Source organism: Aplidium turbinatum, chromosome 3 (assembly GCF_918807975.1).
Source record: "Aplidium turbinatum chromosome 3, kaAplTurb1.1, whole genome shotgun sequence".
Taxonomy (NCBI): Eukaryota; Metazoa; Chordata; class Ascidiacea; order Aplousobranchia; family Polyclinidae; genus Aplidium; species Aplidium turbinatum.
Window position 1 is genome coordinate 15,430,571 of NC_137474.1, and position 27,355 is coordinate 15,457,925.

General features: G+C 36.9%; 1 protein-coding gene across 1 annotated transcript; it reads right to left on the bottom strand.

Annotated features, from left to right (window-relative positions):
* Positions 1-5,653: 5,653 nt before the first annotated feature.
* LOC145766941 (U3 small nucleolar ribonucleoprotein IMP4-like) lies at positions 5,654-27,355 on the bottom strand. Its single transcript, XM_082578652.1, has 7 exons — positions 27,215-27,355; positions 23,826-23,934; positions 23,396-23,589; positions 23,095-23,227; positions 22,571-22,725; positions 12,067-12,235; positions 5,654-7,634 (listed from the first exon to the last, which is right to left on the bottom strand). Exons 1-7 carry the CDS (start codon positions 27,215-27,217, stop codon positions 7,531-7,533), a joined length of 867 nt encoding a protein of 288 aa, XP_082434778.1. The 5' UTR covers positions 27,218-27,355; the 3' UTR covers positions 5,654-7,530.

Sequence of the window (27,355 nt, forward strand, 5' to 3'; positions counted from 1 at the left end):
TTTACGTTTATCAGCCGCAATGACCAGCAAGCTACGCAAGCAACAACTTTGACATTCAATCAATATCTGTCGATATTTATTCAACGCAAAATTGTAATTTTGTTTTATTGTTTACAATACAGGCAAAAGTTTTTACAATCTAGCAAAATATAAAACCGCAATTTTGTTATGTTATTTTAAAGTTATTAAATGATAATATTACATAAAAGAGTTGTTGTGACAAACGATTTAAAAGAACAAACTTTGCCACACAAACCGCAAGTTGTATTCGGCACATAGGCTATCAAAGTGAATATTGTATACAACGCAAAGTGACTACCTTAAGACTTTACATAGACGGTACTAAACTGAAAATTGTAGGCTACAAACTTCCTCATGCTAATCAATTTAGTTTGAAATCGATTTAAAAAAACACGTCTGAAAACCGTTGTGGCACTGGCCCATAGAGGCTGAAGTTTTGTCCCACTTCTTTCTCCTCTAGATTAAAAAGCAACAACCACAGACGCAAAAACAATCGAATATGACGTCGGATGTATTCGCTCCGTGTTAACCGCCCCCCGTACCTACCGGCCGAAGGGGCCCACGCCTGTTCAGGGACTCGCTCAATTTAGTCTGTTCAATATTTTTGAATGTTTTAAAAAGAACAAAGTTGCTACAGAAGCTCGATAGCTTGAATTCCCGCAAGGCCGCATTTACTGCTTTTCAAACCTCCGGCTAGGGGGCGGGGACCCATGCACATTTAGTTTATGCAACGTTTTACGGCTTGTAATTTTACATGTAACATTTAATATGTAATTTCTTTTCATTTTTGAAATTTTTTTTTCTTCGCTTTGCCCGCTCAACCACCTTTTATTCGCCTAACCAGCGACCTTGGGCATGCATGTTTCAAATGTAGAGTAAGGGAGTAAAAAGTTGTAAATTGAAAATTTTTTGTGTTAATGGAGAGATCTCGGGAGGCAATTATCCGGGGGCAATTATCCGGGAGGCAGTTGTCCGAATACCAAAGGTCTGGTCAGATCCGTACCCGATCTGGTAAAGATTTGGACCAGACAAGTACCCGATCTGGTAAAGATTTGGACCAGGCAAGTAGTTGTCTGGGATGTAAGGTAAAGTGTGCCGTAAAAATACTATAGCCTAAGACCTAGGTGAAGCGAAGGTGAGATCACTTCAGATAGGTTTTTAAAGTTCTAGCCTGCTGAAAGGCTACACAATACAGGCTACACAAAGTTCCAAAAAATAAATTATTGAAATCTTTCTGTGACCGTGAATAAAGTTTTTTTGAAATTAAGTTTTCAACCAAACCTACCCAAATCCAGTTTTAATTCGGTTACATAGCCTACAAAGTATAAAATAAGTAGGCCTACATTATTGAGCCAAAAATGTCTAAACAGTGTTTCGGACATTAGGTTTTGCATTGACCATTTTATTTCATAACTTTTGCTTTGTTAAAACTCTAGTTCCTTTCCAACCTTTTTTCAGGGCCGATACTACATTGTCAACATATTCAGCGTACTATTTTTTTTACTAAAATATCTTAGAGTCTTTAATTGTTTGTTGAAATGATGAATGCAAAAGAGTTTCCGGCCATAATCTAATACTTTTTTTTACTGTTTTTAAGATTCATCACTAAACATAGGGGCCCGCTTATGGATCTCGGGGGGAAGGGGTAAAGTTCTGCTAACCCGGCCCTGTGTGCATCTACAGACTACTACAGCAGCGCAATGGGAATGTTAGTGCCATTTGTCTTGTACAAGCTTGTAATTTTTAATATTACCTAATTTGGAGAACTTAGAAAAAGTTTTAATTGTCTATAGCCTATGTCTAATTATGATATCTATACCAAACATAGCCTCCTAGAAATAACTTGTAAAGAAAACGTGGTGTTTTTAATAGAAAAATGAATTAATATGCGTGGACATTTTTTGTTTGCAATGATCCAAACTAGCACTTTGGCATTAGCCACTTTTATATGCGAAACCTTCGACCATTTATCACAGTGTTGTGTGTACAAGCTGCAATACCATGATATGTCTGCTGTCCTAATACTGCTTCTTCATAGACAGCAACTTGCTTTCTGAGCTGAATGTTTTAACGTTCTTCTACAGTAGCGTACAACACAGTTAACTTTCAAATGAAGCGTCGTATTTAACTCAACAAGTTTTCATAACCAATTGCTTGAACTAAAGAGATGTACCATCTTCGATATACTTAAATTTAACGTTTGAAAATGTCGAATGATTGTCCATTGCTTTCGAAAGCTAGTTTGTTGAAAATGTAAACAAAGAGAAATTAACAAATACTGTTAACCTTACAACCTCAAAACTCTGTTTATTTTTTAGTTAGCTTGATGTCTGACATTGTCACACAAACGTTAAGATAAAAAGTTAACAAACCAGACATATTCTGTCAATAAACTTACACACACGCAAATGCACTTCAACGGCACTTCTATGTTGAAGAGCCATAACTGGTAAACGGTGTTTGCGAATTCCAACTTAGACAATAACACAGGCCTGTTTGGAATACTTGAAACATTTTTAAACCACTGCACTACGCTATGCTGATTGCTGTATCTCCAAAGTCATTGGAAAATAATGCCTTGCATATAGCGAACGGCAGAAAACTCTTTAAAACTTCTGTACTGTAGATCTATTCATGTTTTCTTTTTATTTTGTCAAATTTTCTCCAAATTCACATTGAACACTATGGGCTTCACTAGCATGTTCATATTGTCGACTCATTGCTTTCCAATTCTGATTTTTCAACATTTTGCCAGCAATAAATTGGTTGCCAATAAAAAATACTTTAGCTAAACGACTTCCCATATGGTCCAAACTTGCTAATTTCTTACTTTCGTTTATAATAATTTTTAGCCTGCATTAGTAGTAAGTGTGATACTAAGTAGCAGAATGTCCATCATGAAGTTTTAAAGTGACGTTTTTTGACATTTTGAAGAATTTACCTTACTTTTTAACTAAAACTAATTTTCAAATGAATGAAATGTGATGTGTTGCTGTAGTTTATCTGATACCACATATGTAAGTTAAGGAACGACATTATAAAACTATGAAACTAATCTTCCTCTAATGCACTAATGTCAAAAATAGACAAGTAAATAGCAAGTAAAATTAACACAGACAACAACTCAGTCGTTTTTTACATTGATTTAACGTCTGCAGACGACTGATTTGTTGTCTGGGAATTAGGCCTACCTGTCATGTAATACCGAAATACTGTCATGCGCCTTTTACATAGATGAGTACATGAACATTTTAAACGCAAATGAAAAAATACAAACAAAAGTAAGCTAAACCTAATATGAAGTAATTTGGTGCAAAGTATTTTCTTATGTTATTTTTTTTAGGCAAATTCAGTTTTTGATTACATTTAGGAAAGCAATTCCGGTCGTTCTCACGCACATCACAATAAAGCCTGCTCTTATTATTATTTATCTACACATTGTGTGGTCCTGCTAATTTGCAATCTTAGAAAAGGTTGCCCTATAATTACTAATTAAAACCCTCGCACTAAAATTTTAATCTTAGAAATGTGAATTACCTTCTTTTACAATTTGGTTATAAGAGCAATAACATACCAAGGTATAGTAAAGTCGACAAAGTTTTTATTACATGGCTACATTTCAATGTGAAGTTTGGCATTGTTTTTCTCCAACAAGTTAGGCCATATGCGGTGAAATGAACGATTTATCAATACAAAGCGAGTTTTTCTATATGGCTGTCAGAAATAAGTGATCTCACAGGGGATTTAACATGGTTCATCCGCGAAAAAACTTACTCGCAGAAGTAAGTGCTGCCGAATAATGATGTCACGAAAATTGCCAATCTGTGAATCCTCTGATATTTTTCTTTAGAGACAATTTTTTTGTAAAATTCTAGCAATAGAAAGTCCTTGAACTTCTCCCTCAAAGCAAGCAATATTAGCCTACAGATTGATTAAATGATGATTAACTCTTGAAGAGCACGAGTAAAATTGTGTGGAAACGATTTGGACGTAACAACGAGGAAAATGTGATGCGTAACAATGCTGTGCATTGTGATGCAATAAAATTAACTCGAACAGTTGCTCATCACTGCACTGGGGACTATAAAGCAGACATAGGAAAACTACGACCCGCGCGCCAAATTCGGTCCGTTGGGTTATTTAATCTGGCTTGTCTGATATTGGCGGAAACGAATGCTTTAACCCAACTCATCACTATGTTTTCGGATGCACACACAATCGTTCTATTTTTTTTGAAACACCGCGCGGGCCACTCAGCACCTTCTCGCGGGCCACGGGTTGGACATCCCTGTTTTAAAAAAATGAAACACAACAGCTAAAGTTACCTTCGCTTTTGTTTTGTATCAAGGATTGATTATGAATTAGCGTTGTCGCTGTATTTGAGTTCGTTCCCCTATATTTTCTTTCCTGGTCCATTTCTTTTGAGTCCCCATGCACTGCGAGCGGTACCATAACGCAATTCTTACTTGGCGAGGATAATGTATTAATTTTTACACTTTATAGGCTGCTCTTGACTGAGGGAATCTTCATTCTCAGAAAGCTTTTGAAAGAGTCAATAAGAGCTTGATCCGGGAAGTTTCGCATATTTGTAGAGGCTTTGAACCAATGACGTATAGTCACGATCATCTAGTTTGAGTTTGACAGAGTAACATTTCCGATTGTTGAAGTGTTGTGTCTATGAATTATTCTATCCGCTATTTGCAGTTCAATGGAGAGCAGTCCTTGATATACGTTGCTCAAACGCACACCTCGAGAGTCGAACCAGCGCCTCTTAATCTTGCAGTTTCTTCTTTCAAAAAGTCAAGGGTTAACCAACTGAACTACCGGGCCTTTGCATCAATTTCAATCACTATAGGGATTACTATATATAAAATGAGTCGTAATTTGCTTTTGAAATACTGAATTATTTTTTGTCTTTTCAAAAACTGATGGTAATAGCTATTCTTTTTTTAATAGCTTAAGTTAAAAAATACCTGCATAATTTTAATAAACACCGAAATAATTTCGCGTCGTGGATAATCTGCTTGTCAATCAATATTGTATACAGTAGGCTATCTATGGCTATGCTGCTTTCAGGGTTATTGATCAATGAGACTTAAGCCTATACAATAAAATACAGTGACCTTAAACATTCAGTTATATCTTCCTATGTTCTGAATTCAATTCCAATTGCCTCTGATAACATTATCTTAAATAAACAGCTCATCTGGTTACAGTTGCTATGGAAGGATAAACAAATGAAGAGTAATTCATCGTAGATGCTTTCTTAAAGAAATTGTAGAGCCCAAGCTAAGTTTTACATATAGCCTACCTTCTTAAATTGTCAGATATGATAATCGCTTAATATTTTTTTAGTTGAGCTTCTGTGGCCGAGAGTTTATTCTTTCACCACCTCAGAGTAATATCCTCATATAAAGTTTTTTTTGTTTTTTTTCAAAAAAAAAGTTGAAAAGATGTCTTCTTCTTTAACAGATTGATCATGCTTGATCAGTTGTAACCATACAAACCTCTATTTTTCGTATTTATTAGTAATTCCGGCATGCTTTTCATTCCGTAATTTGCTTAATATCAAAATGTTCCATTGTTCGGTTACCTTGCACTACGTTAGGTACCAGTAACAACCATTCCTGAATGTAATTTATTAAATCATTTTTTTACACAAGGACATTTCTTAAGTCAAAGAATTTAGATTACTCAACATATTGCGCAAACAAAGATATTTTGCAGTGTTTGATTTCAGTTGCCTTTGACGTCACGCTTCCAGCTGCCCTTCAACAAAATCAACAAGTCTTTTTAGCAAATTCTGCCTGTATAACACTGCAAAAACGACTTTTTAACCTAACTTCTCTGAAAACAATAGCGATCGCAACACCATCATATAATATTTTAAAGTATTTCAGTTAGAAAAAGTTGGTATGGTAAGGTGGGCACCCACTACTTTTAAAGTAGCGCGCTACCCGCTACTTGGACCAATAGCGCGCGCTACCGTTACCAATTTACAAAAATAGCGCGCTACCGCTACTTTTGTCTAAAATGACAGTAGGAAACACTCTTTAAGTCTCGAGTGAGGCAAAAGTGAACTTAAAAACGAATGTTATCATTCGTTTACACTGTCATTTTAATGTCGTTATAGAAAGCACATTCTAAGGGAAATTTGTTGTTACGCATCTTTCAAAAACACGAGCATTTCAAAATGAGAGTCACTAGCCCATGTTTTCCAACAAAGTCTCTCCACTGCAGCACTGGAAGGAATGGGGGTGTTGTATTTAATGAGTCAATCAAATCAAAAAGAGCCGTAGGCATTTCTCTCTAAAGCAGCTTGCTGCTCATAATCATGAGAAATCAACGGTTACAGTCGAAAGGGCGCCACTCCGCAATCGACGGCACGCCTTTAAGCGTTTTGCCAAAGACACATGCTCTTCAGCGGTGTTGAACCTGCTGTTATTCGTCGAACCATGGCTCTCAGTCTCGGCTATGCAGCCGACAAGAGTAGACAGAGACATAAATTTAATGTTTTTTATGCCTTTGATTTGTTAGAATGGAGATGCTGCGTTTTCGAATAAATGGGAAACAAAAGCTTGTTCCTCGGTTTTTTCACAACATCGTTGTAGCCTACACTTTTCTGCTGAGAATTGCTTTAGGTATAGCAGCCACATGATTTCTTCTGGTAGGCTGCTTACTGTAGCCTACATGCATATGTCGCCAAATATCTGTCTTAACATTGCAAGAAAATGTAGGCTACGAGTCCAAATTATTTTGTTGTGTATCGTGGTACATATCTTATAGGCCTATCGTCGTAGCCTACATTTTTTTAAATATATAATTATCAGGCAGAGCATCCTATAGATTGGTAAGTGGGCTTCTCTCTAGCACCAGCTTTTATTACTTGATACTTATGCACTTTAATTGATGAGTTAGTGACTGTAGGTAGCCTATCATTTTGATCCGTTATAGGGCAATTTTGTGGCCTGCCTCTCAAGAATCTCTCCCTGGCGTTTGTCACTCCGTTTTACTTATGTACAATATGACTTAATTCCCTTCATAATGTACATAATATTGTAAGTACTGTTCGCCGACTAAATTTATTTGTTTCTTAGCAACCCAAAAATACCATTGTTGGTTTCTTTCTAAACTTAACTGCTGCATTCTTGACAATGAACATCGTTGCTTGTTCTTGCAGTTTCTGTTATAACGTGTTCGTCAGTTGAAGAGCCCGACCTAGATTCGTTCCTGGAGCAATGTTTCGTTAGGAAGAGGCGCGGTGTTAATGAGCGGCATTACACTGCCTCGTAAGCTGGAATCAAGTGTTATTCCACACTTTATTTTAGACTTGAGTCAGCAACTAGTGGGCTACCTCACTCAGCAATATGGAAAGCAAAACGACATCTCTGTGATGCATAGATGAACCCATTCAGACAAATGATCACACAAATAACCGTAAGGTTCAACTGTGCACGTTAGTAGCAACAAGAGCGTTGGTGGATCAAAAGTAGATCCTTGCAGAATACTTTACAAGTATCTTCGTTTCTTGGCAGTGTTCATGAAAGAATGGAGTCGCCATTCGACATCGGCAGATTCCGCTTCGTCCACGGTTCCCAACTTTATTTCGTAAACTGTAAAAAAAATTGCTGAACTAATAGATTTTATTCATAAACACATTTCAATTGAGTCAATCGTATCGATATATATTTTATTACTGTGAATGTTATTTGTGTGATACCTTGATAAATACAAACAAACGTGAATATTCGAACCCCGTGGTCCTCAAACTTTTTCAAAAAAATTATTCAATGGTCTCCTAGCGATTTTTTTAATGTCTCACTTTTTTTAATGTAATCACCATAATACTGAGGCAAATTTGCATAAAAACCGTAAATACTAAATAGTCTAATTTATTTGTCACATGCAATTAGAAATGCACTCGTCGCTCGTCAATGAGGTGGGTGCAGTGCACCTGTTATTAGTTGTTCTACGTTAGGTTGTGTGACCACATCATGCATCACATCTAAATTGTTTTAAGCTTATGTTTTGATAGAGAGTAGAGTTGAAAATATTGTTTCACATTCGTAAGTTGTCGGAAATGGAATAAGCAATTCTAGTGCCATTTTTTTGCGATATCAGGATAAGACTTCCCAATTTCAACCCAAACGTCGCAACACATCCCCCAGAAAATAGGTTTTACATTCATATCATTCACCAAACCAACAGACTGTTCTTGATTTAAGTTGTCTTCCGAAGGAATATTGTTAACATTAGTTCCAAACGGGTTGTTGATGAAACCAGGGCCTCCGAGAGAAGTCAGCACTGGTCGGGAAACAACACTAAAAATTGGCCCCATAATATTTTTTAGCAAATATACAACTAATTTGTATCTTGCGTTGCATGTTCGTGTTAAGCTGAAATTAGCCTACTTTCCTCAGCATGAAAAGAACTTCGTTCAATGTAAAAATCATCAATAATCACTGGATTACACTTGCAGCAAAAATGCCATTAAGGCAAACTATTTTGTCTAGAAAGCTTTGTAAACACACAATAGGCCTACAGGCAACGAAAATAGTTCAACCAAGCATTTAATTCAGGAGTGTCCAAACTTTTTCCCACGCGAGCCAGATTTGACAATAAGTGTTCGCGGGCCAACAGCCACAATAATTTTTCAGAAAACTGCAAGATGAATTTATATGATTTTTGTGTGTCTGCAGGCCAAAAATAACAAATTGTACAACAACAGGCGCGGGCCATACAAAAACGTCTCGTGGGCCGGAGTTGACCCGCAGGCCGGACTTTGGACATCCCTGATTTAATTCAACCCTTTCTGGACTTTTGCAATGCAAAATTACGGATCACAGCATCAAATGATCAAATTTTGCGACGTCTGAATTGATGCACAACATGTAGCCTATAATTAGGCTTTTCAATCGGTTTTGAGTCATAGAATATTGCACAACTTGCCTCGTTATGTCAGTGCCCGTGAATATCAAGTAATGTATAATATAACAACGTTTGATGCTTTATTGAGGAAAAACATGTTTTCGTTTATCAACCGTTGCATTCACTCCTCAAATCGCTTTATATCAGACCTGATGTCATCTGATTGTTTTTATCGTTCTGAATACTTTCAATTCTTTCAACGCTCATTGTATTTAAATTTGTAACAGTACATAGCCCATTTAGTGAGCTTTTAAACCGACGGCATCCAAAGTAGCTCTCTGTGACCTTTGTGCATTTGCAGTTTGTGTGTTATTTCGTTGTTTTGGATATGGACAACTTTGTCTGACGCAAATAAATAATAATAATAATAGGCCTACTGGAGCGCAAACAATTCTTTACAAATTTCAGTTCCAGTAATGTGTTTTGTTTGTTTTATTATCTTTATCCTGCATTGCTGGAAAGCGGACTTGAGCGCTATGCATCGGTGTACGCCTTCCGACGTACACCTGACCCACGCTGCAGCCGACTGCAATGTCTGTTTCCGGTTGTCTACTCTACTTATAACTTAAATTTGGTACTACCCATTACTCGAAATTGATCACTGGGTAGAGGCAATTATCGTAAAGTTTCTTGCCCAGAGAAACAACAGCAAGTGCGGGTGGCTGGAGTCGAACATGCAGGCTCTCGACTGCAAGCCCAACGCGCCAACCACTCGGCCACTGCTGCCGACAGTAATCGCTAAAACCACGTTCTCAAAGCGCAACCGTTGGAGGTAGCTACCGAAACATAAAAAAATTCATAACAAAACTATTTGGAAAAACCTTTCGAAAGTTGCAACCAATGATTCCTTGTGTAGAGATTATGGGGTGATTCGTTCTGGTTTGCAGCTGAAGTTTGCTGTGTGGCTTTCTGTCAAAAGTACCAACTCATCCAAAATGTCTTGAAAAATGTCATTGTTGTAGCCTGCAAATGGTTTAAATTTGTCCACATGCCCGCAACTGCACAGCAGACATACGATGAAATTTTCATGAAACTTCAAACTCATCGACGATAAGTTTGAGTTTGTTGATACATTTGTCAATTCCAACAACTATCGAATCCTTTGCAATGTACGGTAGAATACATTTCCTTCGAATGATTCAGCTAGTTAAGTGGAGTTATAAAAGCGTTCTGTCCTCAGGAAAAGAAAATCATTTTCATTTAAATTTATAATTGCCACTGCAACTTTAGCTTGCGAGTGGTAGCCTACTCTTCTCAGCTTTCTCTTACTTAGATTACATCTTCCTTTAATTTCATTAAATTCATCAGTGATTCTTGTTGAGGACCGCAATCCACATAATGCAAAGCAGTCACAAATTTAAAACTGCTAGTTGTAGGCTACTATAGCATTGACTCAGCTTCCGATCAAGCTCTTGTTGGTTCCAACTTGATGCATTTAAGAAACGTCTTTAGAGCTTCAATTTCAAAAGGGTAATGTAAAACATTGGGTTTGACTGCACCACGCCTTGATTACCCTCTCGAAGTCAATTTTCTTTGCAAGATGATAGGACAGCTTTCTTTAGATTTTTCAGAATTTTTCCTCTGACTGGGCTATAACTTTAAAGATGCCACAAGCTTACAGATAATAATCAATTACTCCAAAAATGATAAGACATTTGAACAACGCTGTCTGTAGGCAACATTATGAATTCCAACTAGATTTAGCCTAAGCAACAACATCCATAAACAAAAAACTCAAATAAAGAAAAAAACTCACTACCTTCCAAAATCACATCATGAGAAGCATGACCAACAAAAGGCTACTTGACCAGTGACCACACGAGAAAATTACATCCAATTGCAGCAATAATAAAATCAAAAGTTTTAAAACTGTTCGGCCACACTAAAAGATCACAATTCGGAATCAGCAAAGTTTGCACAGAAGGAAAAGTAGAAGGAAAAAGAAAACGTGGCAGACAACCAAAACGATGGCAAGACAACATCCAATCATGGACCGGACTCAACTTGGCGACACTGGGCGAGCTGGCTCAAAATCGCCACTCTTGGAAGCAAATAACTCCTGTTGATGAGCAATCTGCTGCAAGCGGAGATGATGACTGATGATGATGATGATTCATAAACAAAAAATATACAGGATTTACTTTCTTTAATCGTGCTTCGACTGATACCTTTAACTTTCCCGGATAACTTATGTTGGATACAACAATTACAACATCCTATGCCTGGCCAACGCAGATTTTGAAGTTAAGGTTCAGTTGTGAAGCAAAAATAGTTCCCGCTTAGCTAAAACAGCACCAGTTTTCAAGTTGAAACTATCAATACAATCGAAACCGTTCAGTGATACAGAAATCATTTCAGCTTAAAACTACTCGTTTTTCCTTTAGAATGTTTTGCTAGGGGGGAAACTGGCCCGACTTCCCCCCTCTCGGAGCCACTGGATGAAACCATTTTTGAAGATCCTGTAGGTTGGGAAAGTAATAGCCAACTTCATCTCCATGAATGGAAACCTGTGGTAACTGTCTTCAAGAATGATAATAAAGCATATTCCAATTTTCAGGAAAATTAGGTTCGGGTCAACTTCTGACTGGATTTTCGTCACTGCTTTCAAAAAATGACGTTATCTTGATGTGCTAACTAGCGGATTTTTGCTATTTTGGCCATATCACTAATATGGTAAGAGCGAGAGAGTTGGAACTTGCGCCAAAATGACCAGAAGGGACGATTTCCTATTTACTGTCAATACAATATGAAACAATAACTGCAACAGAAAAGGAGTTATTTTGAAAAAACATGTTTGCTCAATCTGCCGTAATGAAGATAACGTGAAACTGAAAGGCGACTGTCTGACGCAAGAGAAAGAAACGATAGAGTTTGCTACTTGGATATTGCAAGCACGTCTAAAAGTTTAAGAAAAACTTACAGCATTTTTTCGAAAGTGCTTTACGGTCCCAGAATATTGCTTTGTGGACCCCACTTTAAGAACCACTTTTCTAACCCTTGATGTAACCAGGAAATAATATCGATTCATTTTTTGGGATGTGAAAAACATCCTAATTGACACTACTGTGATTGCTTGATGTCATATTGACAACAAATTAAATTGCACAAAAATCTTACTTCGCATTTGAAATCTCGGGCCGACTTCTTTCAACTCGATATTATTGACTTCATTCTTGGTGTATGTGTGGTGTCGGAACGATATGAAGTCGTCCTCGTTAGCAAAAGTTATGACACGTTTCGAATCATCTTTTGGGACTGGAAATAGCGCTTGAAGTATTGTTTTAACCTGTCAAACAAAATCTGGTGACTTTAAGGTGTCGTATGGGGTGAAACGAACGGCCGTCACTCGTCAGACCACTCGGCATGCGACAAATCGGCAAGTACATCTCAACTTTTGCCAAGTCAGAAAATAAGATTTACTTGCTCAGTTCGAACTTGCTTGGTCATCTGATTTTGCTGACTTGTGACATGCCAAGCTTCGGCTTGTTCAGTTGTTACTTGCTCAGTTTTATCATTCGCCAACTTCAGCCACTCGCTGAAATGTTGCTAGCTTAGTTGTGACTTGCTCAACTGCCGTTTGCTCAGTTCACAACTGCTGACTTGTAGAAGACTCTAACGAATGGAAGGGAACGCTCCAACCACATGAATGAGAACGCTCGATCTGCTGATTATCAATAGAAGGGGGGGGGGGGGGTAGGGGTAATCATTTTTTTTTTAATTCGACTTTAGCCCGGGTTTTAGAATACAAGACATTCTAAGGTTTCTGGAAAAAGAAAATGAAATTTCCGTCCAAAACTCCCTTACCTTAAAAATTACTTTTCGCGTTTAATTGCCTTGTATGCGCGTTTAATTGTATGATACAATATTAGGCAATTAAACGCGTATATATGGATGCCACTTTTTGTTTATGGTTTTTAAAGCCCAAATATTATTTGCTACTGTACCATAACATGTGTTGCAAGACTGCCGTAAACATTTTTCTAGTCTAGTTGTCATCGTAAAACACGAGAAAGTGGTCATTTTGATTTGTGCGCATGACTACGCGCATGCGCAAAAGCGTGACATTTTTAGTGTAGGCACATTTGTCATGAAAAAAGGTTTCGTGTTTTTTTTTTTGTTAAAAGCAAAAACTTTCTTGATTTTGTCAGATGATACTATAAAGATGAAAAAAAATTAGGGTGGCATTTTTTCTGTGCACTCTAATGACCAGAAATCCCCTATCAAAATGGCCAAAATGAAATTTTGGCCCCATTCATCAACAGTAAAAAATTTATAAAAGTACTTTATGACGTAAATACTTTGTAACAAAGTTACTTTGTGACGCACATACAGCAAGCTTATTGAATCATTTTAATCAGCTGTTTTTTATAATTTGTGACGTCATAGATGAATGACAGTAGGCTACCAGAGAGAACCCAAGCTTGTATAACGGTTTTTACAGGTTTACTCAGGCTGCTGGATAAAAATAACAAAGAAGTGATGCTGGAGTAAAGGGCGAAACAGCCTGTTAAAATTTTTCAATAAATTGAAGAACTCATAGTAGCTGCTTTTTATGTAGAAATAGTTTCTGGCGATGATCTGCGAAGCAAACAGTCTGCGAGTAGCCAGAGTGTCTAATGATAACATGTGATGCACAAATAAACCACTATTGCCCATGATCATTTAAATTATACACGCCTTTTACCACTTTACATGTCTACAATGCAGCAAGCAGAAAAGGAGCACCCAGAGATCTTGGCAGAGTTCATGAAAGGGAATTTCTGCGTAACCAAAGGTGTTGCTGGATTCACATCAATACGTGCAGACCACGGAATTGAACAAGAAAATCGTGAACTCAAGGTTATTGGAGGCATAGTTGGAATTGCACAGAATCAAAAGTCACTGGACAAATACTTTCTCATCGCACCCAAACTCTCAAATTTGCAGCATGACTTTGAGAAAAAGTACTACTCTGGTAGCAAGGCAAAGAGAACGCAACACCATGAGCTCACAGGAGGAAAACTCTCTCGAATAACGCAAAATGCTATCAAACTCAGCGTAGTATTTCACGAGCATAGAAACCCATTTGAATCCTCTGACGAAGATGAAATTTACAATTTGCTCACCAAAGCAGTTATGAACGAAACTGCTACCAACGACATCCTTCGGCGTGATGAGATTGGGCAACAGATTTTCGAAAATTTCGTCATTGAACGAGTGAACGTCTTGTAGAAGGAAAACTTTCCGTGTGGGACAAAATGACCAGAAAGAAACTGTCTATATTCGAAAGTGCCAATGCAATTGCAAAAATCAGCATGGGAGACAAGGTAATCAAAATTAAAGAAGAGCGAGGACTGTTGCAGCGTTTCATTGTAATATCAAGAAGTCGACCGGAGATGGACCTCAAGGAATGAATCGGAACGTATGAGTTTGGTGTGGTGCCCCGATCCCTGTTTGCTTCAGATGGATCCCTCCTACTGGCATATGATAAGGCATCAATACTCAGTAATCTTGAGAAGCTGCTGGATACCGGTAGTAACAGACAACGGGTACAAGTTGACAAGAATGAGGTAACTGTTACTCAGCGGTCTGATAACCGTTAATTCCAAGTACTTTTAAAGATGACAGACACAGCAGTTGAATATGCCACTGTGGACCTACCAGATGAACTGACAACTCACCAAGTGATCATCATTGATGGGAGGGCTACGGTAAACGCAGTTACCAAAACGGAAGAAATGAAAACATGCTAAGACTTTGCCGAAGCCTTTCTTCAGATAATTTGTAACATGGGTACATAGCATGACGAGATCAGGTTGGTGTTTGACCGGTACATCGAAACATCACTCAAGCAACAGATGCGGACAAAGAGGACCAAGGGAAAGTCAATATATTACCACGTGAAAGACAACACTTTAATCCAGAATATTTCCCTGAAAGACTTTCTCTCAGATATCCGCACCAAAGGAGAACTGACCGAGTATTTAGCTGAAAAGGTTGTACATTACAGCAAGAGCTCCAACAACAGACTGAAAAAACTACTGGTGACATCGGAAACACAAACCAAGGGCAATGTTAATATTCCAGACTCGCTCCTGACTCACAGCCAAGAAGAGGCAAACACTTTGATTGTTCTGCGCGCTCTAACTGTTCCCAATGAAACAGAACTGGCTGTCAGTTCCCCAGACTCGGACATCTTGTTGTTGCTCATCTACATGTATCCACACTTACCCGGGTCTAAAACTTTCCTTACGGGAAAGGGCAGATTAAAGAGGGACATTTGTGTGCGAAACATATACAACAACTTGGGACCAAAGTGTGCTTCTGCACTTCTAGGTTTTCATGCTCTGACTGGTTCCGATATGACTGGGAGATTTGCTGGCAGAACCAAAGACTTGGATGCGAAGATGCGAAGGAAACGTAGATGCGAAGGAAGGTGCAGCTGCCACAAGAACAATATTCCATGTAGCCTACAGAAGTCTGTGGCTGTGGTCTCAGCTGTAAAAACAAAACTATCCAACCAGTGATAAATGAAGACTGAAAATTTGAAGATGAATTGCTTTCTTTGACATTCAATAAATATTATAAATTCCGTAGATGTCGGTTGTTAACGATAACTGCCATTTAATCAGAAGGCCTAAGACTTCTTACATCTTTCGCGTGTAATAAGACTTAAAGGATCGAACATTAATTCAAGTTTCATTGTATTTATATCAGTTCATTGGCTTTCTAGTTGCGTATTCTTTGTGAAAATGCATGCATTTAAGTTAATACAGTCCTTTGTGTAAAATTACAAAATTACGTAGGTAGCTTAGCATACGTTTCGGGTGCGCGGGGGGTATTTTGAATAACATTTTAAAATTTGGCACATGTATATCATTTATATGAAACATAAATTCGATGATCCCATTAGATTTCCTGGCTCAGACAACATATATTCAGATATTTTATTTGCAATTGTAGCCTATATACTTGCGAAAACATTGCATAATTATTGTTGTGCTCCATTTTGGACGCCATCTTGGATTTCGTGGCCCAAAAATGTTCAGAAAAAATGCCACCCTAATTTTTTTTTAAGCTTATCATGTTTTCTTTCAAAAACAAGTGAGTTTTTGCTTTTAACAAAAAAAAAACACGAAATTACAAATATGCCTACACTATTTATGCAAACCTTGTGTATGAAACTGGTTAAATTTGAGCGAGCGGCTGTAAATTGACCAAAACCTATGTCAACCTGTACAGTGTATATCGGTAAAAGCCCAGGGTTATTCTTTGTGAAATCATCCAGAATTTTGTCACTCTCGTCTCACAGATTTTAATTAAATTTTACACTGTTGTAGAACTTGGGGTGTATGGGGGTTTGTGTGAAAGGTAGCACCTCTAGTTTTTTCATTTTCTCATATGAGAGTAATGGTAACATTGGTCCTTCATATAAACCCCAAGTCTCATTTATGGCTCCACGAAGTTGGTAATGCACACCAACGGCCACACCCTGGTAACGGCATAATGCTGGCTAAACTAAATGAGGCGCATGTTAGAACAGCTTTAACATGGTAGGGAAATCAATCCCTTTAAGTGCATAAAGTCTAGAATGGCTGAAAAGGCAGAAGAACCATAAATAGTCAATGGCTTGGAAGGCATGATAGCAAAACGATGTGACCCGTTTAGGCACACTTTTGACGTTTAGAGTACAGTGGCTGGTCACCTTGGAAAAGATTGGAGCCTTACCAAGTATATATTCCATAGTAAACAATGCTAGCTATTAAAACGAAAATGAGTCATGGAGACTGATCAGGGCCCCCTGCTGTGAAGTCCCCTAAAAGCTACAGGGAAGGAGGAACCTCTTCTATGTGCACAGCTGCTCGTGATGATGGCTTATGCCCAAATCCCTCTGGAAGGCATAAGTCTGATGGTAGACTGCTGAATACTAGAAAACGGGCACTCAAAATAGGAACATGGAATGTAAGAACCCTTTATAAAGCAGGTCAATACGAAAATTTAAAACAAGAGATGTCGGTCATGAACTTTGATTTAATTGGGATAAGTGAAACTAGATGGATAGGTGATGGTAAAGTGACAGAAGATAGATTTGTTTTTGTATATTCAGGAGAACAGCATATGTACGGCGTCGGTATGATAATGAAAAAAGAAATAGCTAACTCAGTCATTGGATTTTGGCCAATTTCTAACAGAGTTACGATGATTAAATTGTCTGCAGCACCATTTAATGTAAATATATTACAAATCTATGCACCAACCCAAGAGCATACCGATGAAGAGATTGAGTTGTTTTATGAGTCAATAAAGGATGTACTTAAATATACCAAAAGTGGAGAAGTTAATATAGTAATGGGCGATTTTAATGCAATTGTGGGTGATCATCATGAATATCCCACAACTGGTCGTTATGGATTTGGCAATTTAAATGAACGTGGAAGAAGGTTGCTGGAATTTTGTAAACTTAATGATTTAGTAATAGCGAACACTCTTTTTCAACATCCTGCTAGGCGGTTGTATACATAGCAAAGTCCAGGTTATCAATTTCGGAATCAAATTGACTATGTTATGATAAACCAGAGGTTCAGAAATGCAGTAAGACAAGTTAAAACGTATCCAGGATGTGACATAATGTCTGACCACAATCCAGTTGTTATGAAAATCCAAATAAAGCTAAAAAGAGTGAAAAGAACAAATATGTCAGAACATATGGACATGAACATGCTTAAAAATGAACAATATCGAGAGAAATTCAGTATTACAGTAAACAATAAATTTGAATTATTACAGCAAACAGAAATTCCTCAAGTAATTACACAAGAAGCTATAGATAGAAGTTGGAATGAAATTAAAGAAACCTTAAATGATGCAGCTGCCAACATTTTACCATCAAAGAGGAAAAACATTAAACAGCCTTGGATTACTGAGAAGATACTTGACTTAATGCAACAGAGAAAGAAAAACAAATTCAATAATCACAAGAAATATAAAGCTTTAATTAAGGAAATATCCCAATTATGCAAAGATGCTAAACAAAGGTGGTGGGAAAATCAATGCAGTGAAATAGAACATCTAGAAGCATCTCATAAGTCACTTGAATTACACAATAAAGTTAAACAGCTAACATGTTTGAAGAAAGTTGAACAAGCAAACAGCTGCATCATGGATAGTGGAGGAAAAATGTTATTTCAGGAAGAGGATATAAAGAGTAGATGGGAAGAGTATGTAACAGAATTATATGATGATGATAGAACATGTATGCCTGAAATTACCAATAATAAAGAAGAAATATTGATATCTGAAGTTGAGAAAGCCATTCAAGATCTGAAATGTAATAAAGCTGCAGGAAAGGATAACATTTATCCAGAAATGCTAAAAGCACTCAATGGCATAAGTTTAAAACGCATACACAAATTATGTAATGAAATATATATGACTGGATTTATACCTAAAGAAATGAATGAAACTGTTTTTGTCAGACTACCAAAGAAATCCAAAGCAAAGAACTGCAGTGACTTTAGAACATTTAAGTTTGATCAGTCATGTATATACTAAAAATTTTGTTGAGAATAATTTTATTAAGAAATCGAAAATCTATTGAGAATGAGGTTAGCATGACTCAAAGTGGATTTATAACTGGTAAAGGAACACGAGAGGGTATACTTAACTTCAGAACAATTTGTGAGAGTTACAATGCAGTAAATAAAGATGTATATGCATTAGAGTGGTTCAAAAAAATACAAGTTTCTCGGAATCTTTCTCCACAAGGCTTAAAATGTGCCATTTCCCAATAGAAGTGCCCTTGCAAAAAATTATTGATATTGTGTGCAAGACATTGTGTGCAAGACTTACAGAGGGAGGCATGCCTCCTATTATCTCGAAAACCACAGCAGAGAATGAGCTAGACTTATATATGATGCAGAATTAAACTTAGTGTGTATGTAAACAGCATTTATTAACTTAACACCCAACAAAGCAAAAGTCTTATATCCATACTATACTATCGGCAACTACCATTATTATTGAAAAATGTTCACTCGAAACCGGCAGTAGTCTCACCAATCATTTTCATAGGTTAAATAAGTTTAAACATAATACAATTTTTTATTTGTCACAAGAGACATCAATATCACGTCCACGATAAATGAATTAAAATACAATGTTAGCATCAAGGACTGTGGTGTTAAATCAGATATGACATTCGGCCATTGTTTTCATCACAGTCTCATTTCAGGCTTTGTTGAGAATGAGGGTTGCTTTGGTTGGCACCGGAAACCTTTTCCTGTGGGTGCTTACTAACTGCAGTAGGTACTGTTCTGAGTCTCATCTTTGGTTACAGCTGAATTGTAGGACTGAATTAGTGCAATTCCTCGCTCGGCTGCGTCATTAACCACTTTCAGGAGACTGACACCGGCTTTAAATTTATGGTATGCTGGGTCTGATGCCCAGAGGTATGGGCATGGGGGAATTGGCAAGGAATGCTCCTGCTTCTTTGTTACCATTTGTGCACAGCAGATCAAAAAGCTTTAGTGACCGACTTGTTATAAATGACTATTGGAGATTGATGGTCGAAGCCTGTCCCATCCAACCGCTTCAGAATTTTTGGATGTGGTGGTCGTGCCAAGTTTGTCACCATTGCTGTTTTGGCTATCCTCAAACAGCGCAAGATGCTCAGAAAAATACCACAAGTGACGATGGAGGGCCTTCAGAGCTGCTTTCTTGATATGACATATTGGGTAGTGGTGAAAGAAGTCGAGAACTTTCAAGTCGTTGTTAGGAGCTCTTGTAGCTAATGGAGCCTCGTGCCAGTACCGTGCATAAACAAGAGCCACAAAGAGACAAAACTGGGATAAACCAGTGATCTCTTTAATGGTAAGTTTGAACTGGTTCCGGAACAAAATTATCTTTAGAGAGTAGATGGCCTTTGCCATTCACCTTGCACTGTGTATTACAAGTTTTGCCTTTGAATATCTTTGAACAGAAGAATATTGAAAAATAAGGTGTTTTATGCATCATGTGGTAAAAAAGTGAAAATCTGATTGACTTTCAAACGACCTCCAATCAGTCTAATTTTTTGCAAGGGCACTTCTATGGGCAAATGGCACATTTTAAGCCTTGTGGAGGAAGATTCTGAGAAATTTGTGTTTTTTTGAACCACTCTAATATGCATGTTTTATTGATTATGAGAAAGCATTTGATAGAGTTAACCATGAGAAACTGATTCATTGTTTGTCCAATATTGGTATGAATGGCAAAGACTTATATACGTTTTATTATCAATTTGTACTGGAATCAAAAAGCATTTATTCGTAATGGAAAAAGATTTGTCTAAAGGAATTGATATCAAGCGTGGAGTACGCCAAGGATGTGTACTTTCTCCATGTCTTTTTAATTTATATACAGAAATGATTTTTCGACCCATTGATGATATGAAAGGAGTAAAAGTTGTTGGCTTGAATATAACACATTTACGCTATGCTGATGATACTGTTCTGTTGGCTGAATCACAAGAAGATCTTCAAAAATATTGGACAATGTTAACTCAATTGGTAAAGAATTTAATATGAAAATTAACGCTAAAAAGACCAAATCAATGATAATCTCAAAATCACCAGACACTCCAGTACTCCAAATTATAATTGACAATGAAATTATACAAAAAGTAAAATCTTTTTCATATCTTGGTCATTTAATAACTGAAAATGGGAGGTGTGACCATGAAATTCTTAGACGGATAGAAATTGCAAGAACTACATTTGGAAAAATGAAAAATATTTTAACCAATCAACGTTTAAATTTATCAACTCGTCTCAGGATCTTAAAATGCTATATCTGGTCGACCCTATTATACAATTCTGAAACTTGGACAATGTCACAAAAAATGGAGAAACGGATCGATGCCTTCGAGCTCTGGACATACAGGCAAATGTTAAAAATTTCATGGAAACAAAAGATCACTAACGATGAAGTACTCTCCAAATTCAATTCAAGCAAAATGCTCTTACAAACAGTCAAAAGAAGAAAATTGAAGTATTTCGGACACACAATAAGGCAAAATTCATTACAAAGATCATTAATAGAAGGGAAGATAAACGGTAAAAGAAGTAAAGGCAGACCAAGAATGATTTGGACAACAAACATCACAAAATGGACAAAATTAACTTATGAATGTGCAGTATCAACAACGCACAGCTCATGGTCAAGAACAATGGCGCATTGTATCCAACCCTCCATACGAGGAAGGAACAAAATGATGATGATGATGATGTAGAACTTAGTTGTCAGAGCAAAATAAGACCACAAATTTGAAAAAAATTGGGTCATTATAAAGTTATGGCCTTTTGAATATGGAGAATATTTGTGTACACTTAAACAAAAAATTTAAAAAAAAATCCAAGTTTAAAAATTGCTTTAACAGACAAAATTTTGAGCTTATAAATATGGAATTTAATCAACTTGTTGGTAGTGCATCATAATTGTCCTATGCAATTTCAAACAGCTTTGGCTACGGCTGAGTGACTTTCCACACACTTTTTAAGCTTACGTTCCTGTAGTCACTCATCCGTGACGCAACTTTGACCGATTATAAAAAATGGCTATGTTTGGAATTTTTCGACTAAAGCATCACACGAAAGGTTTTAACATGCTCTTTCCATAAATGGTAAAAAAAGTAATGTGTATTTGAGTTTATCAAACATGTAGCCTATTCGCACAAAAATAATATAAGCCTTCAGAAATATTCAATTATTCATGTACTACAGTATACAAAAGAGCAAAAAGTCTTGAGAAAGTTTCAAAATGGATAATTGGATATGCTTATGGCTTACATTTATTTTATTTGCTAATTTAGCCAGCTCAATACAAAATTCAAAAATAAAACTTCGTGAATAAACTTTTCAATCTTGTGTATTTACCAAAGATTCAAATAGAACGTATGGGTAAATGCGATCAATACTAATTAAAAGAGCAGAGAGTAGGCTGCCGCACTAAATTGCTACATTGAAGTGTATTGTGAATCTTTCGCCGCACAATTTTTGGACGGAAATTTCAGGTTTTTTTCAGGGGTGTTAGAATGTACTGCTGTATGCTAAAATTCGGGCTAAACTTGAAATTAAAATTAACCCCTCCCCTTCATCATCAATGAACTACCGATCTATTTACAGAATAGATTATATGCTTTCATATTTCAAAGGTTAGGTGATTTGTGTAATAATGATTTAAACAATAAAATACATACTTTTTTAACACTAAAAGTTTAATATGCCGATTGCCGTCGAGGGAACTTTAAGATAGACGACGGACGTGGTTCATGTTTCATCTACAATTCTACATGCAAATTTTACTTCTAAAAATATAACTCAAATCGAACACATGCAAGCCATGCTGAAGGATACATCAAACTTAATCATGAATTGAATCGTTCTACATATATATAGCACTGAAGATAAAAATAGTTTGGTTTTCAAAACGTTTGATCAACATGAGTCATGCATGAGTTTACTATACATTTTGGCCTTTTCAGTTTTTGATGATAGATCGTTCTCGTATGACTTCTTCATAGAAAAAGATAACAGATTTTACAGCGATCGCACTGTGTTAAAAGAGGTTCACATCGGCTGCAACGTAATCCAACCAAAAGACTTACCCTTTCACCAAGCCTGGACTTAAAATTATGAAATATCAAATGAGGAAAAGCTTCGGACATCGTACCAACATCTGGTATGTCGTGACGCATGATGCAACCAGAAAGGTTGATGTAGGCAGTTGGCCCGTATGGAAGATGAGAGATTATCATCCCGTCTGGACAAATATAATTTCACCTGAGTGATGTTGAGCTCACAGCAGATGATAACTAGCCCAAGGAAAGATATGTTGAAAACAAATCTTCAATAAATCGAACTTTTGAGAACATACTTTTGGTGCAGCTCTACAAAATTATCAGCAGTTACAGATTAATACGTACTTGCAAATGGCAAAACGTGAAACTAGAAACTTGCAAAAAGATTTTTGTTAGAAAAAATGAGTTAATATTCGTATGCTTAACCACAAGTTTCATCCTATACGCTACAACGGCTGTTCTCTTCACATAGATTTTGTAATGTTGAACATGCACTACAAACACATTCGTGTAAAATGAAATCTGGAGATAGCAAACCGGCCTGAGCATACCAGGATTCCCTCTATGTTCGTGCAGGATTATGAAATCTGTCACATCGTTTGCGCGGCATGCTGTCACTAATGCTTTCATTTCGTGGTTACCCCGGTTCAATCGCTGGGCATTAGGAAAAAGCAGCTTGATTTCCTGTTAATAAATATCAACACAATGAGCTTTCGATCTGCCATCGTAAGTTAATGCAAAGATCTAAAAGTTGAAATTATAATATAATACATGATTGATTTTTAGATTAGGTCAGATTTCACAGGAAAAGTGATAAATTGTGTTTAAAGAAAAATACAACTGTACATTCACCTTTGCAAATTGTTTCAGTTTAGCTCCCGGATCACGGGATGTAGTTATCATGACTTTAGGATCTTCTACTCCAACCCATTTGTACTCGTCATCCATGCGGCTCTTTACCCCCTCACCTCCAGCATCGTCAAATTCAAGATTAGCTTGCAATGCTAAAGCATCCTTTCGCACCTCAGTGGGTATCGCTGTGTTGGCTGAAGACAAGAATGTTTAAAATTGTTTGTAGAAATTGTGTGCGAATTCTATATCTTTAAAGGTTGTTGTTCAGCAGCCGATTGTAGCATGAATTGAAAGTCTTAATGGCTAGCGTCGAAGCAACATGGGGACGATGAGCGATTTGCCAATTGCTTGTGCTGACTGCCAGAAAGAAGACCTTTTTACATCATTAAAGTTTGTTCAACAACATAAAACACAACATAAAAGTAGTTACAATCTAGAGCTTGTTTTAGTCTTTTCTTTCTCTCTTCAATGCTTCTCTGTTTTTCTTCTATTGATTTTCTGTAAATGTACTCTCTTCGTTCACGGGCTTGTCTTCGCAGCTGAAATGAGGAAATACATGAGTAGTTTTGAGTAAAAATTCTATTTTTTAAATTGCTGATATGTTGCAACAAATGTTGATAATGTAAAATGTACCTACTACGTAGCAACACCTTACCACTAAGTAACTCACTTTAAATAGAAGGAATAATGAAAACTATATTTTATCAAAATCAGACAAGCAGTTATAATACATTTATTGTTTGCACAAAAGCCCTTTAGAACACAATCATTAGGGTGCATCAAGCCCCCCTCATGAAAAAAATTTCTCATGGCAGTATATTAAAGTTGTGCTACCTCTAGAAAAAATCAATTGTGTAAAATATTACCAAATTTGGATGAACTCTACCGGGTCCACATCGAGCTTGAAAAAACGAGAAATAGGGTCATTTCACATGAAAACAGGCAATATAAAGATATCTCGAATATGATACCTCTCAGATTTGGTGAAAAGTTGTCATAATATGCCTTAGACTACCAAATGAAAGAATCCCAAGTTTTAGATCAATATCTCAAAGGGTTTGTCCATGGCGGTCATTTAAATTTCGAGAACCACCCTCGTTTTTGACTTGTGGGGGTAGCGTATAGCAAATTTTGCTATTTTCAGTGCACCACAACTTCTATTGCAAAACGTAATTTGGAAAGCTAATATTGCTATGCTACGTCATTATAAACTATAGGCTACTATACAATTCAACAATAAAAAACAACATTTCTGAATGCATGGGTAGGCCTATTAGGTGGGTCACTAATATCCTAATATTTTGCCCCGTATAAAGGTGTTTTTTTCAATTTTTGAATGCTTCTGACATCCAAACCAATCAGAATATTTTTATAAAACATGATTATTTGTAATACTTGGAAACTTTGTTTCTGTCAAATCAAGTTTGAGGGTTGTGGTGCCATTGACAGAGATCTTTTGAGGATCTGAAAACCCTATCAGGCAGAAATGGCCCTTTTTAGAGCTCTAAATAACCATGTGGGCATTTTATAGTCATATGGTCGTCCAACTGCTTGTTGTAGAGTAACACAAGACTAAAGTATTTTATTCACTGCTGGACGATCATGGACACTTTCATCCTTGCCACCCAACATTACAAGGAACACATCTACATGATGAGCAAGATATGCATTTCTTTGAAGATCCTTAACCTAATAGCAACCTCCAGAACATTATGTCTTGAAAACCACTTCACTCGTTCAACAATATTAAAAAGTTCTTTGAATCATCAATAGACCTAATCTTGTTTGATTTGAAACCAGCTGGAAAACAAACTTTATTCCATATTGTGCTAGTGAGTAGTGTAGGCAACTCAAAGCAAATGATGGGCTTTCTTGTGACGTATAAAAACAGAATAGCCTAGTTGGCACCCAAGCGTCAACCACTGTAAATGGTTTAATCCCCCCGATAGCTCAGTTGGTTAGCGCGTAACTTCGCGAACGAAGAAGCTTCAAGATCAAGCGGTGCTGGTTCGACTTTCGAGGTGTGCGCTTGAGCAACGCATTCTAATAACTGCTCTCCATTCAGCGGCACCGGAATTATTTCTCGGCAACAACACTTCAATAATCGGAAACTTCACTTTGTCAATCTCGGTAACCGGCTCTGCGTCAAAAGCCTCTACAAGTATGTGAAACTACCAGAAATAACCTATCAGGGCTTTGTTAGTTCGAGGATAAAGATTCAAAACCAACCACCAACCTAGCCTTGGGCTACTTTGTTTTTATACGTCACAAGAAAGCCCATCATTTGCTTTGAATTGCTTACGTTAGCAGAATATGCAATAAAGTTTGTTTTCCAGCTGGTTTCAAATCAAACAAGATTAGGTCTATTGATGGAGCAACAAACTTTTTAATATTGTTGAACGAGCGATGTGGTTTTCAAGACATAATGTTCAGGAGGTTTCTAATAGGCTAAGGATCTTCAAAGAAATGCATATCTTGCTCATCATGTAGATGTGTTCCTTGTAATGTTGGGTGACAAGGATGAAAGTGTCCATGATCGTCCAGCAGTGAATAAAATACTTTAGTCTTGTGTTACTCTACAACAAGCAGTTGGACGACCATATGACTATAAAATGCCCACATGGTTATTTAGAGCTCTAAAAAGGGCCATTTCTGCCTGATAGGGTTTTCAGATCCTCAAAAGATCTCTGTTAATGGCACCACAACCCTCAAACTTGATTTGACAGAAACAAAGTTTCCAAGTACGGAATTACAAATAATCATGTTTTAAAAAAATATTCTGATTGGTTTGGATGTCAGAAGCATTCAAAAATTGAAAAGAAACACCTTTACGGGGCAAAATATTAGGATTTTAGTGACCCACCTAATAGGCCTACCCATGCATTCAGAAATGTTGTTTTTTATTGTTGAATTGTATAGTAGCCTATAGTTTATAATGACCTAGCATAGCATTATTAGTTTTCCAAATTACGTTTTGCAATAGAAGTTGTGGTGCACTGAAAATAGCAAAATTTGCTATACGCTACCCCCACAAGTCAAAAACGAGGGTGGTTCTCGAAATTTAAATGACCGCCATGGACAAACCCTTTGAGATATTGATCTAAAACTTGGGATTCTTTCATTTGGTAGTCTAAGGCATATTATGACAACTTTTCACCAAATCTGAGAGGTATCATATTCGAGATATCTTTATATTGCCTGTTTTCATGTGAAATGACCCTATTTCTCGTTGTTTCAAGCTCGATGTGGACCCGGTAGAGTTCATCCAAATTTGGTAATATTTTACACAATTGATTTTTCCCAGAGATAGCACAACTTTAATATACTGCCATGAGAAAATTTTTTTATGAGGGGGGCTTGATGCACCCTAACAATCATGTCATAGAATAATGACAACAATCACATCTTGAAAGAAATACAATTGACACCTACACCATCACAGCTGTAAACCAGAATAATCGCAGTCATTACTTCATGTTTTTACGACACAACAGTGAATTTGTAAAGCAGAAAGAGCTGTATATTTTCCTGTTTATACTCAAGTTAATAGCTGTGCTGAGATTTGTGGTTTAGTCGAGCCGCAGTAAAACAACAATCATAAGAAATTGAAACCAAAATTCACGAGGCACTTCAAATAAAACAATGCAACCCTAAGCTCAACAAGCAGTTATTCGCTGGAGGGGCATCTTTCCTACTGAATTTATATTAGACTAAGTTTGCTTCAAGCTAATCAAAATTTCACATCTGAAAGTGGCTTTTTTACATATGCAAGTAAAACGTGCCAATACATCACTTCATTAATTTCTGAACGTAACTTACCATGATAAAGGTCAGTACAAGATTTCGCACAATTCAAAATGCAGTAGCCACTTTGCTGAATTCAGGCCAACAATTGTTAAGGAAGCATAGCAAACAGATTTAGCCTACTGAAAATGGTTTGCTTATACAATTTTTCAATCT